The sequence below is a fragment of the Vigna unguiculata genome, chromosome 6 (genome assembly GCF_004118075.2).
Source record: "Vigna unguiculata cultivar IT97K-499-35 chromosome 6, ASM411807v1, whole genome shotgun sequence".
NCBI lineage: Eukaryota > Viridiplantae > Streptophyta > Magnoliopsida > Fabales > Fabaceae > Vigna > Vigna unguiculata.
The window spans coordinates 21,456,065-21,469,304 of NC_040284.1; the positions used below are offsets into that span (position 1 = coordinate 21,456,065).

General features: G+C 34.7%; 3 protein-coding genes across 7 annotated transcripts; 1 reads left to right on the forward strand and 2 right to left on the reverse strand.

Moving 5' to 3' along the window:
* Window positions 1-109: 109 nt before the first annotated feature.
* LOC114187331 (spermidine coumaroyl-CoA acyltransferase-like) lies at window positions 110-1,861 on the reverse strand. The gene has a single exon (XM_028075550.1). It carries the CDS (start codon window positions 1,770-1,772, stop codon window positions 285-287), a length of 1,488 nt encoding a protein of 495 aa, XP_027931351.1. The 5' UTR covers window positions 1,773-1,861; the 3' UTR covers window positions 110-284.
* Window positions 1,862-3,357: 1,496 nt separating this feature from the next.
* LOC114187350 (EKC/KEOPS complex subunit TP53RK-like) lies at window positions 3,358-6,109 on the reverse strand. Of its 5 annotated transcripts, none has more exons than XM_028075585.1 (7): window positions 6,002-6,108; window positions 5,629-5,749; window positions 4,705-4,818; window positions 4,316-4,594; window positions 4,091-4,204; window positions 3,729-3,801; window positions 3,358-3,639 (listed from the first exon to the last, which is right to left on the reverse strand). In XM_028075585.1, exons 2-7 carry the CDS (start codon window positions 5,689-5,691, stop codon window positions 3,602-3,604), a joined length of 681 nt encoding a protein of 226 aa, XP_027931386.1. In that variant the 5' UTR covers window positions 5,692-5,749; window positions 6,002-6,108; the 3' UTR covers window positions 3,358-3,601. The 5 variants fall into 5 exon arrangements, with proteins under 5 accessions (XP_027931386.1, XP_027931387.1, XP_027931383.1 ...); XM_028075586.1 differs by having other exon boundaries at window positions 5,979-6,002; XM_028075582.1 differs by having other exon boundaries at window positions 3,384-3,639; window positions 4,295-4,594; window positions 6,002-6,109.
* A 4,445-nt stretch (window positions 6,110-10,554) lies between these two features.
* On the forward strand, window positions 10,555-12,588 carry LOC114187517 (pentatricopeptide repeat-containing protein At3g62890-like). The gene has a single exon (XM_028075784.1). It carries the CDS (start codon window positions 10,638-10,640, stop codon window positions 12,249-12,251), a length of 1,614 nt encoding a protein of 537 aa, XP_027931585.1. The 5' UTR covers window positions 10,555-10,637; the 3' UTR covers window positions 12,252-12,588.
* The last annotated feature ends 652 nt before the right edge of the window (window positions 12,589-13,240 follow it).

Genomic DNA, 13,240 nt, shown 5'->3' on the forward strand with positions numbered 1-13,240 from the left:
TAAATTATGTCATGTCTTTTGTAACAATAATAATAAACACGCGTAAAACATTATTTAACATTTTAAAGAAGAAAAAAAATATTTGTTTCATGTGTAATTTTAAGATATTTATACATAATGTAATCGAAAGATGAATCTAAGATGATCTATTTAATGATTAAAGTACATAATACAAGAACTAAGATGAACTAAGTTTGCATGTAGGACGGTTCAGTTTACATGAGAAAATATACTAAAATTTAGCATAATACAAGAACTAAGTCTTGGAATTGGAAGATAATTTCTCATTGCAAGGTGCTATTCTCATCAGCTCTCGTAAGCTTTAGTGCCTCCATCTCTTCCCTAAACTTGGGCATGGAAGCTTTGGGGAGGGAAACAAAGACCCTAACTCCTGCTTTCAATGAAGGATCCAAGTTACTAGGAGGCAAGAAAAGGCACAAGTCCACATACCCTAACATATTCCATGGAACTGGTATTATATTCACTGAACCCTTCCATCCAAAATCCACTTCTTCCAGCAAACTCAGCTGCCTCCAATCTGTTAACACCACAGAAGCACATGTTCCTTCAATCCTTATGTTCCTCTGTCTCACTGTCTCTAACATGTTTATTGTGTTTCTGATATACTCATTATTGGAAGGAAGCTTTTTGCTCTCTTTGATGAGCTTCACAATCTCTGAGAGTGGTCTTTCATCAAGTTCTTTCACTGTTTGCACCACATATGAACCCACAAAAGCATTCCCATAATACCCTTCAGGCAAGGGTGGATCCAACAGCCGTCTCACCCCTACTGCTAAACACAGCATAGTTTTCCCATCAGAGTTCAATTCCAAAGCTCTAGCCCTTGACCTCCAAACATAGGCACCAAGTGTTTCAACAGTTGTCAAGCTTTCCTTCACATCATCACTTTCCTTCATCAGCTCCATTTTGAGTCTTTCTATGCTCTTAGCATTGAAGTTAAAGCATTCATGTGAAATCTCATCACTTGGCCAAAATGGTGAAACTGCCCTTGAAGTCTCATCAATGGGAAATTGGAGTGGTTCCTTAAGAAGTGTCCCCACTAGTCTCTCCCTCTCCCACACAGGTTTCACTGAGGGCTCACTTTTTCCACATGCAAGCTCAGCCAAGGCTCTGAAGAACTGAGATGCACCAAACCCATCACAAACACTGTGTGACAACCCCATGCCAATAGTGAAACCCCCGCAGAGAAACTTGGTCACCATAAAAGCCAAGGCGTGGTTTTCATCTTGAGAAGGCTTATTATCATTATTAATGACCAATTTCTGTGCAGTTGGAACATCGATCCCTTCTAGATAGTGAAGAGAAGAGAGTTCACAGTTAGCAGTTGCCTCCAAGAATGGAACTCCATCAGCATTGCAGTTGATTCCAAGTTTTCCATCATCACATGTTACTATCTTCCCAGCAAGAGGATAATAGTAAACTAAAACCTTTGAGAGGGCTTCTTTTATCACCTGAGCAGGATCTGGTTGGCCATTTGGGGAATCAAGATTTGCTTTGTAAACATAAATGGTCTGACACAGAATGTTGAGAACAGGATCACTGTCAATGGTGGACAGAGAAAGAAGTTCAGATGGTGTGGGCTTGGAGGGTTTAACTATTACAACATCCTTCATATCAAGGACAAAGGGTGTCTTCATGTTTTCCATGGAATTTAATGGGTAAAAAACTGAGATGTGATGTGAGGATATAAGAACATGTATCAATATGTATATATAGGTAGAATTGATTGTGTAACCCTCCTTTGGTTTCATCCATCCATTGTGAGATCGGAATCATTACACTCCAATCTCTAGAAGTGGGTTTGGTTGAAGAATTTGACAATGACAGACAGGAAATAGGAACGTGACACCTTGATTAGGAGGGAATTATACATTTTATGCAAGTGAAATGAGTACTCAAAAATCCTATATATATTCACACCCATGAAAGGATGTGGTGTTATCATTATCATTATCGTCCTTTTTTGTTAACTGGAGACACTTGGAAAAGTTTCATAAATAAGGAGTCAATGTGCTGGGGACGCTTGAGCACTGCACCAGTGGCTGGATAATATATATGAGCAGATAATTTCCTAGATCGCACTATGTAAAGTTATTGGTGCAGGTTTCACACCCAGAAATCACACGGAAATTTGTACCTTTACACTTGAATTGATCATAATTTCAAAGGATTTTATTGAGAGAGCATTATCTAGTGTACAAGAACATCTATGCACTATATGAATTCATAATACCAGAAAACTTTTTCTAAAGCAAGCAAGACACTACCATGTGCTTTGTGGAATACAGCAATGTATGTGCACGTGTAAACTGCAAGATTTTCATACCAAATTTATCGAAAAATCCAACTTTGAATCTAAGTTTTATATTGAATAAAAATGAAGAAGTTGAACACTATATAAGAACGAAAATCCATAAATTTGTGTATATCTTTGTTGGGTCTTTTGACAGAGGATAACCAGGGAAATTTAACACCAATGAGATTTAACAATCCACACATAAGAGATTAACACCACTCTTAATCAAAAACCTTAAAGTAATGAGTTTATGGACCTTGATCCTTATATTATACTCAACTTTCTCATTTTTACTCAATATGAGACTTAGACTCACATTTGAATTTTCAACACTCTTGATGAAGAATTAGACAAACTATCCCTCATTTGAATAAATAGTTGATTTGAATATGCATTTTACTACTTAAGTCTCCTGGGAATTTGAGTAACAATGTACTGTAAGAGGGTTTGAATCTTTTTTTTAAGAGTTTCCAATTTTATTATAATAAAAGTTGCACGAAAATGTCTAATAAAAAAATTACTATTGATGGATGTAAAATTTGAGGTGCTGAATAAAAACTTATTCCAAATCGATATGTGCTAAAAGGGATTGATTCTGCATGATTTCGAACAATACACTTCATATAAGATAGCTTAACATTGATAATATGAAGGTTAACTCATCTCATATTTTCGTTATATGGTTTGTAACAAATATGTAGAAAAGATAATGAAAACTATTCAAGGAATGTAACCCTTTCAATAAATAATTTTTCATGCACAGACCAGACAATGAAGCTTTGGTCCTATATTTAAGAAAAATTAAGTTATGAATCAATCATCACAAACCATATTGAAACATAATGTTCCTAGGACATCCTATTATTTTGTAGCATTATGCTTTTCATGATTTCATAATGTAATGAGGAGTTTTAGAAAGTACTAGATTGAGAATGTTGGTTGGTAAAGGGGGTTAGGAGCGTGTCAACAGACAAAGGTGTTATGGAAGTGCCTATCACTGTAAATCGTATTTAAATCTAATGTTTGTTGATACCAAATTTCAGTAAATATCCTGAGAGTTCAATGTGGATTTGAATCAATGTATGTGATAAGTGACCAGAGTAGAAGATAAGCATTTGTGTAGCATTATGCTTTTTAAAAGCCATCACATTTTTCATAAACTGTAGAAGATAACCACACTACAAAGATACAAATAGAGAGAGAATGTGAAGATAAACTACATTAATAACATCCTTAGTTGTCTTTTTTTTATATCTCAATAAAGAAATGAAATTTGAGACAGATTCATCCAACCATGGTCCTCTTCCGCCCTCTTTGTCGCACTGCAAATTGTGAAAATGTATGGACGTAAGAAGCATGTAATGAAGAAAAAGTGTTAAAGTTGAACAAAGTAGAAGAGGGAGGGTTTGACCTTGTGCTAGCTTGTTTAATGTGGTTGACCACTGTTTTGATGACTTTCTGTATGCAGCAAGAATTTGATCCATCTATCCAGACAAAATCCAATGTTCAAAATTGTTAATTAATTCATTACTTGTTTATAATCATAACTTCTGTTTGACTAAGCAGAAAACATATCATAGAAAAAGGCTTCGTTCTCTCTTTCCAGAATGTTTTAGTAAAACGTACCCCAAATTATGTTATATGCTACCTTTTAGCACTGACTCTGTGGAGTGCCCCTCTAATTCAATTTCTTAAAACAGACAAATAAAACTGTTTTCATCTCGTTAATTTTCTATGGCATCACGGTTAAGGTGAAACGAAAAGTTAGCTTACCACATTCCCACATGATGAATGCATTGAAATAATAGATCTTTCCAGAACATACAAATCAACAGCTTTATCTTCTGGAAGAGTTGAAGTGAAGCTCAGACCAAAATCAATAAGAACCTATGCAAAATACACTTGAATTCTGTAAAAAACCATTGACAATATTTTTCATGTTGCATAGCATGAATGGGTAATTGGATATTACTGGACCTGAGACATGAATGAACTCACCAACTGCTTGGTATCACTCTTCAGTAACATGTTTGATGTTGTTAAATCACCATGAATAAGACCACCATCATGTAACTTCCCAATTGCATCACCAATTTGGGATGCAATATTATCCAGCCACTCTTTATCAGTCCCAAGTGCCCCGAATTCAAGAAACACATCTTTGACTGAAGGGCCAGTAACATATTCAAATGTTAAAGTGTGCAACACATGATCCACAGCATACAGCACAGGAGTACAAACCCCAAGTCGCCTTGCTTTGGTCATGCACCTAGCCTCCTGCTCAAGAAAACAATTGGTGAAATAAAGCATTCAAGAAATGCAACAATACACAGCTTAATATACAGAGCTTCAGCGTAAACAAATAACACAGATTTTCTAAATCTAACCGCATTTAAGCGCTTGAGGGTCAATTTTGAATCCAAAGCTGGATGCCTGTACTTCTTTGAGAAGCGTTCCTTGACAACGGATTTCCTTCCCACAAAAGAAGACTCAAAAACCCTCTACAAAAAGGAACACAAAAGGCCATAATTTAGTCAGTTGTATTTCATAAAAAAGAATCATCCAAAACAGTGGGTAGAAGAACTAACCCAACAACAAACAAAAACCTTATCCTACTAGGTAAGATTAAGTATATGGATCCCACAATGCTGATGGAGTCAATTGCTAGGAATTTCCTCTAAGCTTGAAACTTTTAGAGGAAGAACATTCCATAGTATCCTCACCAACAACATTGCACCACAAGCTATGAAGAACAAAGTAGCCTATTCAACAACATCCTAAAAGGTACTCTCATTATTTTTCCACTGAACCAAACAACTGGAAAGAGAAAAATGAAACTTTCTCTGACCTGTGAGGGTATAACCATGGAAGAAGGCTTATATATGGCTTTTCTCTTGGCCCTTCACTTGGATGACCTTCGTGGTGAATACATGAATGTCTTGTAGTGTTTGGTCTAAACTGGAGAGTTGTACAACCTACCAGCTATGTTTGGTTCAATGGAGAAATAATGAGAGTACCTTTAGGATTTTTTCGGTGAGGCTACTTTCCTCTATCAAAAACCTCATACTCATTCTCAGGGAATTAATTCATCAGTATTTTTCTTTCTACTAATTTTTACCAATTTCCTCTAAAATCACACCTTTAAACCTCCAAAGTGTAGAAAACTAGAAATCAATTGCTACCAAAAATACAGAGGAGTGATTGCATATACAAGGTGAGTGCACCAGTAAAAAAACAAGAAAAAGATAGAAATTTTACATCAAGGGTAGGTGTTAATTAATTCTACAAATTCATGGTGTGATTACACTTACAGCTTCAGCTCCTTGCTTGAGCAGAATGAGAGAAGTATCTCTTGAGTCAGCTTCAGTGTCCATATATTCAACTTTCAGGCAGTGAAATTCCTGGTGTTCAACTCTCTTCAGCAACAACTATCTGCTCAAAAAAGAAAAGGGCAAAAAGATTACAAAGTGGAAAAATAAAGAAGACAAAAAAAAAAAAACATGTAGGTGTAGGTATTAATTATAGTAAGAATCGAAGTTGAGTAAATTCAGTAATTTCGAATACAATTAATCGAAAATTTAATGGAATATAGCAAACAACAATTGCAATGATATCATGCAGTAATTGCCATCAATTGAAAGAAAAAGTTAATTGCAGCCACCATAAGTTCAGTCAGGAACAAACCTTACGAGTGCCTCAGTTAGGGTAACAGAATTGAACAAATAAAACGACACGTTTTGCGCCATTTCTTTAATGTACAATATCCACTTCAAACAAAACCGGTCCGGTCTGCAGGCTAACCGGGTTGGACGGTTCGTTGGAAAAAAGTTCAAAGATGCTTAAGATTTTCGGAGATTTAAAATTCTAGAAAAATATTCAGAGGATTTAAAATTCTTAAAAAATGTGTTTCTACTATAGAAAGCCTTTGAAAACATATCATATATTTTTATTTAGGTTTCGTTCACACCGGAAATAGAAGAAATTTGATAACATGAACGTTCCAAAAAATTTGCACTAAAATAAGTTTATAATGAATTCTTTTTATACCATTTTATGAACTTTATAAGTTAAGGTCTATATCTTATTTATATATTATAATTTACTTATATTTTATTGAATGAACAGGCTTGTCCTTTTTGCTTTCTTGAGTGATTGAATAAAAATAAATTAATTGAACTTGTCCAACAGATATGATCCAACTTTGAGTAGAATGGGTAAGGGTTTCAATGTTCAGAAAAGCAAATAGATTCTTTTACTTAGACAAACACTAGGGTTAGGCAAAATAAACATAACTGCACTAAATTATGGATTATCTATACTATACTATATTGTATTAAAAAAACTAAACTATTTCTAACAAAAACTGCATTGTATTGTTTGAAAGTTCAGTTAAAAAAAATTAAACCATTGTATTTGTAATACAGTTAACTGTTTGAACCTCTTGTACTGTATTAAATTTAAGTTTGGAGTTGTCCAATTTTTGTATACTGTGTAAGTTATTATAGTAGTATAAAATGTTATATTATAAGCGTCCCATCACAATGAACAAAAGTAGGTAGAGTAATATTAATTAACGACAACTTACGCTACATATTTTTCCTATTCAAATCATTCAAGGTTTCAGTTTTTTAACTCAAATATAAAATTTACGGCAAATTTTGTTTAATACCTATTAAGGAATACAAAAATTTACCAGTATTTAATTTTTGAATTTTTTTTATGCAAGAATATTTATAATAACAATAAATATTTTTAATTTATGTTTAATAGTTTTATTTGTGATAAATTTGCTTATTACCTCGTAAATAATATCTTTCAGAAATGTTAAAATTCAATTTTAAAATAAATGTAAAAGATAAAGTGGATAATATAAACTTTTAAGAAAATAAAATGCAGAAATAAATAAATAAAAGAGAGGTTTGAAATAATCAAGAAATAAAAGAGAGGTTTAAAATAGATAAAATGAATATTATAGTGCAGTTCAATGCAGTGCAGTTCAGTTTATTAGATAGAAAAACAATTCAGTTCAGTGCAGTTTTTGGTAGTGCAGTGCAGTTTGGTACATTTTGCCCAACTCTAACAAACATGAAACGTCCAACAACATTTTAGCGCATCTTCCATTATTTTGTTTTTGTGCAGCAGAGATACGTATTTTATTTTGTGGATGTTGTGCATCAGCTGTGATTATCGTGTGTATTTCTTTGTGAGTACGCGAGTATCATGTACCCGCGTATTTTAAAAAAATTTACAGATATTTTCTAAATTAGTATCCGACAGATAAAAAAAGATAAAAAAATGAGTAATGAATAGATTTTTTTTCAGGTCAGATTGCAGGTAGGTACTATCCGCTAATCCGACCCGTTACTATCTTTAATTACAGACGACGAGAAATTTTTCAAAATTTTATTTTAGGGTTTGATGCATTTTGAAGTGAAATTCCTGATGAATTTTTTCTTAGTATTCGCGTCTGCTTGTACCGTTGATGTCACTGCTTCTGTCTCTTGATGTACTGTTGATGGTGGTGGGTATTAGTTTGTCTTTATATATTTCAAATTTTCAGTTAAGAACAATTAGCTAGCTATGATAGGTTAACAGAGTATTTTTAAAAAAGTTCTGAAATTTTCCTATATAGGTAAACAGATATTATTTTATTACTTGATTTTAATTAAAAAATAAAAAATTAATCTACTTTAATTCCATTTTTAAAAGTTTTGTTAAGTTTGTCAAAAAAATTATTTTCAAGAACAATTTGAACGAGTATTTAGATTTTCTTTCAATTGGTCCTCCCAATTTGCTAAGCATAGCAGCACCTAAACAAGCAGTGTTCCATGCCAAAATATTTAAATTTGAATATTTAAAAGTCTGAGATAAAGTGAGAAAAATGATAAAGTTTTGTTGGGTAAATGATTGATCACTGCAACATTTTAATTTCAGCTAAAGAATGTAAAAAATTTACATTTTTTTTCAGTGTTCCCTTGGACCGGAATGAATATCAAAGTTTGGAAACAAAAATTCAACTTAAAGTTAACTTTGTACACTAAAATAGGCCTAATCTGATTTTTCTCTTTTCTGCATTGATTTCCATGCTCTTTTGGTACATTGAAGCTTGATACAAGTCACAAATACCACTTCCTTGAGTTTCCAAGAGCTATATTGAGGATTTGAACTCAAACTCAAAACTCAAATTTGTATCATTGTTGGATTTCTTTCTTGATCAACCTCTAATCATCTTTAATTTGTTAATTGGAGTTGCTAAGCTGCATCAAAGTCACACAATAAAATTTATCATGTTAGTTCCTAAAAACACCAAAACTAGGGTAAAGTAAAATAACTAGTTAGTCTGAAACTACTACAAACCAGAAAAAATAATATTGCACATAATTTTACTGCACAAACTTATTCTTAAAATGTTCAAATAGTCAAAAATACCTAACTAAAGTATTACAACTCAATTTTAAAGTATTCTATCATACTCTAGCTAATCCTAACAGTTATCTGTGGTGCATTGTTAATGTGCTTGGTTAAAAGTTTCTAAACAAATTTGTGTGTTCAACAACTTTCCAAGTAAGGATCTCTTTCTTCGCTTCATAAGCACTAATGAAAACGTGAGTTGGTTATTGCAATTGGGTCGGGTCAAAGCCCAAAACGGGTTTTAAAAAAATGGAACATGACATTCGCTTATTTGCATACAGTACTCACATACCTGTACATGATAATTGCATATCCATATAGGATAATCGTATATAGAGATCAGATAATCCCATATATGTATTAGATAATCACATATATATTCTCAAAATTCGTTACCGCAAGCCTTAAAGGCTAGATCAAACATTGGCCAAAACATACAAAACAAAGCAAACTCCTAAAAATTAGGAAGCTTTTGGAAGGCCTTCATCAACATGGGTGGCTTCAACGGCACAAGCTTGGCCACCTCAGCCAAAGCATCAATACCACCAGCATCAATAGGCAAAGCCTCAACAACCACAACGAGTATGGAAAGATTAGTGTTGGGCTGGCCCCCGACAACAATTTCAATCACCATCTCCTCTTCTTCCTCAGGCTCGACCAAGATAGCTTTGTTGATCACCACCTTGTTTTCATCAAACTAATCGAGGGATATGCCCGGATACAGCATCACCGTCTAGCTCTTAACTCTAATACACATATGCGATTATATAATACACATATGTGATTATCTAATACATATATATGATTATTTGATCCCTATATATGATTTTTCTATTTTTTTTTTAAAATCCATTATGGCTTTGACCCGACCTAATTGCAATAACTAACTCACGTTTTCATTAGTGCTTGTGGAAGGAAGTAACATATACTTACATGGAAATTTGTTGAACACGAAAATTTGTTTAGAAACTTTTAACCAAACATACTAACAATGCACCATTGATAATTGTAATACTTTAGTTAGATATTTTAGACTATTTGAACATTTAAAAATTAGTTTGTGCAGTAAAATTAGGTGCAATATTTTCTTTTTCTAGTTTTTAGTAGTTTTAGACTAACTAATTAGTCTAGTTTAGCCTAGTTTTGGTGCTTTTAGTAACTAACATACTAAATTTTATTATGTGACTTCGGTGCAGCTTTGAAACTCCCATTCAACAAATTAAAGGTGATTAGAGGTTGATAAAGAAAGAAATCCAGCAAAGGTGTATTTTTGAACCAATGCTTAAAATGACTAAAGATACATAATTGATTTCTAAGTTGACTCTTTGAGTTGAGCTCAAATCCTCAATATAACTATTGGAAACTCAAGGAAGTGATATTTGTGACTTGTACCAAGCTTTAAGGCACCAAAGGAGCATGAAAATCAATGCATAAAAGAGAAAAATCATATTTGGCTTATTTTGGGATACAAAGTTGACTTTAAGTTGAATTTTTGTTTTCAAGTTTTAATATTCATTCCAGCCTAAGGGAACACGGTAAAAATAAAATATGTAAATTTTTACATTCTTTAGCTGATACTGAAAATGTTGCATTGATCACTCATTTACCCAACAAAACTTTATAATTTTTCTCACTTCATCTCAAACTTTTAAATATTCAGATTTAACTATTTTGGGCCATGGAGCACTGCTAGTTTAGGGGCTGCTATGCTTAGCAAATTGGAAGGACCAATTGGAAGGAAATCTAAAATAATCATTCAAATTGTTCTTACCCGGGAAATAATGTTTGAGTAGTCTAATATGGGAAATAAATATCGAGAAGGGTTTATCTTTGAAAAAAAAAAGTGACATAATGAAGCATAAGAGAGTTTAATAAGTTACCGTAGAAGTAGAAGAAGAACAAATCTGTTATGTTGAGAAATAAAACCAAACCCCTTCTTTCAAATTCTCAAGCTTCAATATTCCGTTATCTGGCGCCACAACCTTCCCTGCGCCAAATCAAGCAAACCCATGCACACGTCGTCGTTTGGGGCCATGCTCGTCTCACCGTTCACCTTCTCTCTTTACTTTCTCTCTCCTCCACTGTTCCTTTCCCTCTCCGATACTCACTCTCTCTCTTCACCTCAATTCCGTTCCCCACCGTCTTTGCCTTCAACTCCCTCATCCGCTGCCACGCCAAAGCCAACTCGTCGCCGTCTCTCTCTCTTTCTCTCTACTCCGCAATGCGACGCCGTTTTCTCAACCCCAACCAGCACACCTTCACCTTCCTGCTACATGCCTGCTCCAAGAACTTAAAAATCAAGGTAAACAATAAATTGGGTGTTCAAGTTCATGCGCACGTGATCAAGCTCGGTTACGCTTGCCACGTGTTTGTCCGGAACGCTCTGATTCACTTCTATTTCGAGTGTGGTGATGCTGATTCTTCCCAAAGGGTGTTTGAGGAAGATGCCCTTTGCAGCGACGTGGTCACGTGGAACTCCATGTTGGCTGGTGCAGTGAGAAATGGGGATGTTCGGGTTGCGGAGAAGATGTTTGATGAAATGCCTGAAAGGGATGTTGTTTCTTGGAGTACTATGATAATGGGGTATGTTCAAAATGGGCTTTTTGAAGATGGGTTGGAGTGTTTTAGAGACATGAGGAAGAAGAGGGTGAGGCCAAATGAAGCTATATTGGTTACCTTGCTTTCGGTTTCGGCTCAGTTGGGTTTGCTTTGTTATGGAAGATTCATTCATTCCACCATTGAGGCCATGAGGTTTCCAATGACGGTTCATATAGGGACTGCTTTGATTGACATGTATGCAAAGTGTGGTTGCATTGAAAAGGCGAGAATCTTGTTTGATGGGATGGTGAAGAAGGATGTGTGGACGTGGAATGTTATGATCTGCGGCCTTGCTTCGCATGATTGCGCCAAGGAGGCGCTCGCACTATTTGACAGGTTCATTGGTGAAGGTTTTCGTCCTGTGAATGTAACATTTGTGGGTGTGCTTAATGCTTGTAGTAGGGCTGGTTTGGTTGGTGAAGGGAAGCATTATTTTAAGTTGATGGTAGATGGTTATGGCATTCAGCCTGAGATGGAGCACTATGGTTGCATGGTGGATCTCCTTGCTCGTGCCGGTTTAGTTGATGAGGCAGCTAAGTTGATTGAGGGAATGACAATTGCGCCAGATCCTGTGATGTGGGCGACGCTGCTTGATGCATGTAAGCTTCATGGATTTGTGGAGATGGGGGAAAACATTGGGAATAAGTTGATAGAGTTGGATCCAACCCATGATGGGCATTATGTGCAGTTAGCCGGAATATATGCGAAAGAGAGAAAGTGGGAGGATGTAGTTAGAATTCGGGAGTTAATGAGTGAGAGAATTGCCGGCAAAGTTGCTGGTTGGAGTTTGGTTGAACTGCAGGGTAGAGTTCATCGCTTTGTTGCTGGGGACAGAGAGCATGACTGTTCTTCAGATATATACAAAATGCTTGAAACAATTGGACTGAGGATAACTGAAGCTGGTTTACTAACTGAAACGTTTTGACTGTGGTGCATAAATAGGAGGAGAATACAAGTAACGAACATGCAATTAAAGATCACAGTGAAAAGTTATGAATTACTTTAGGCCTTTGGTAACGGCATTTCGTGATTACATCAGAACTGTGGAGAGTTTTAGAGTTCAAGAGGACTTTCACGAGTGATCAAGATTGTGTCCAAACTCCAAAGTGTTTGACAGACAGAGATACAAATAGTTAGGGATGTTTCACCATTTAACAAAAGGATATATATTCCCTTGTTAGGGTGTGCTTAGAAATCCGTTGCTTGCTGTTGATTGGTTTGTAATTGCAATATCTATGGTTTGTTGATAGTAAGATCCTAATTAAAATCTAAATAGACTTTAATACAATCAAAATACAAACTAAAATCACAAAAATACAAATTATCTATGTGTTGGCTAAAAAAAATAATCTAATATGATCCCAATACAAAGTCTAACTTAACCAAAAACACTTATGTAACCTTTTATTTGTGAGTTCGTGAGCCAATCCGGCTCACCACGGGTTCAACCCGAGTGAGTTGGATTCTAAGTGAACCGGGTCAAGAATAAACCATATTGAAATTTATAAAAAAATTTCAACCCAATCCGATCCGAATCCATGATGAGTTGGTTCATAAGTCCGAACCTATTTTGGCAACTTTAAGTAGAGGAATCACACTTTATTAAGTCCCTGGATTCTAGTATGCATGAATAAGTCTAAATCTACACAAAAGAGTACTTCCCGAATATTAAAATACAAATAAGTCATTCAAAATAGCGCGAGTTATCTAAAATTTGTAATTTTTTAAGATTATGCCTTTTCTCGATTGTAATTTATGTGAAAAACTACACTATTTGTATAAAAAATTTCAAATAAGAAAGACAATGTAGAAATGATGATGATAATGTTATTAACAAATTCAATATGTAAAAAACAACGAGTTGTGATATAGGTAAATAGAGAAATCAGTGTTCGAGTATCTTTAACAAGAGTC

What these genes read in the sequence shown, in the direction of transcription:
- LOC114187331 (XM_028075550.1), bottom strand. Translation starts at nt 1,772, where the DNA reads ATGAAACCAAAGGAGGGTTACACAATCAATTCTACCTATATATACATA.
- LOC114187350 (XM_028075582.1), bottom strand. Translation starts at nt 5,691, where the DNA reads ATGGACACTGAAGCTGACTCAAGAGATACTTCTCTCATTCTGCTCAAG. An exon ending in TGAGTTCATTCATGTCTCAG is followed by an intron (nt 4,205 to 4,294) that starts GTCCAGTAATAT and finishes TATTTTGCATAG; the next exon opens with GTTCTTATTGATTTTGGTCT. An exon ending in ATTAAACAAGCTAGCACAAG is followed by an intron (nt 3,640 to 3,728) that starts GTCAAACCCTCC and finishes CACAATTTGCAG; the next exon opens with TGCGACAAAGAGGGCGGAAG.
- LOC114187517 (XM_028075784.1), top strand. Translation starts at nt 10,638, where the DNA reads ATGTTGAGAAATAAAACCAAACCCCTTCTTTCAAATTCTCAAGCTTCA.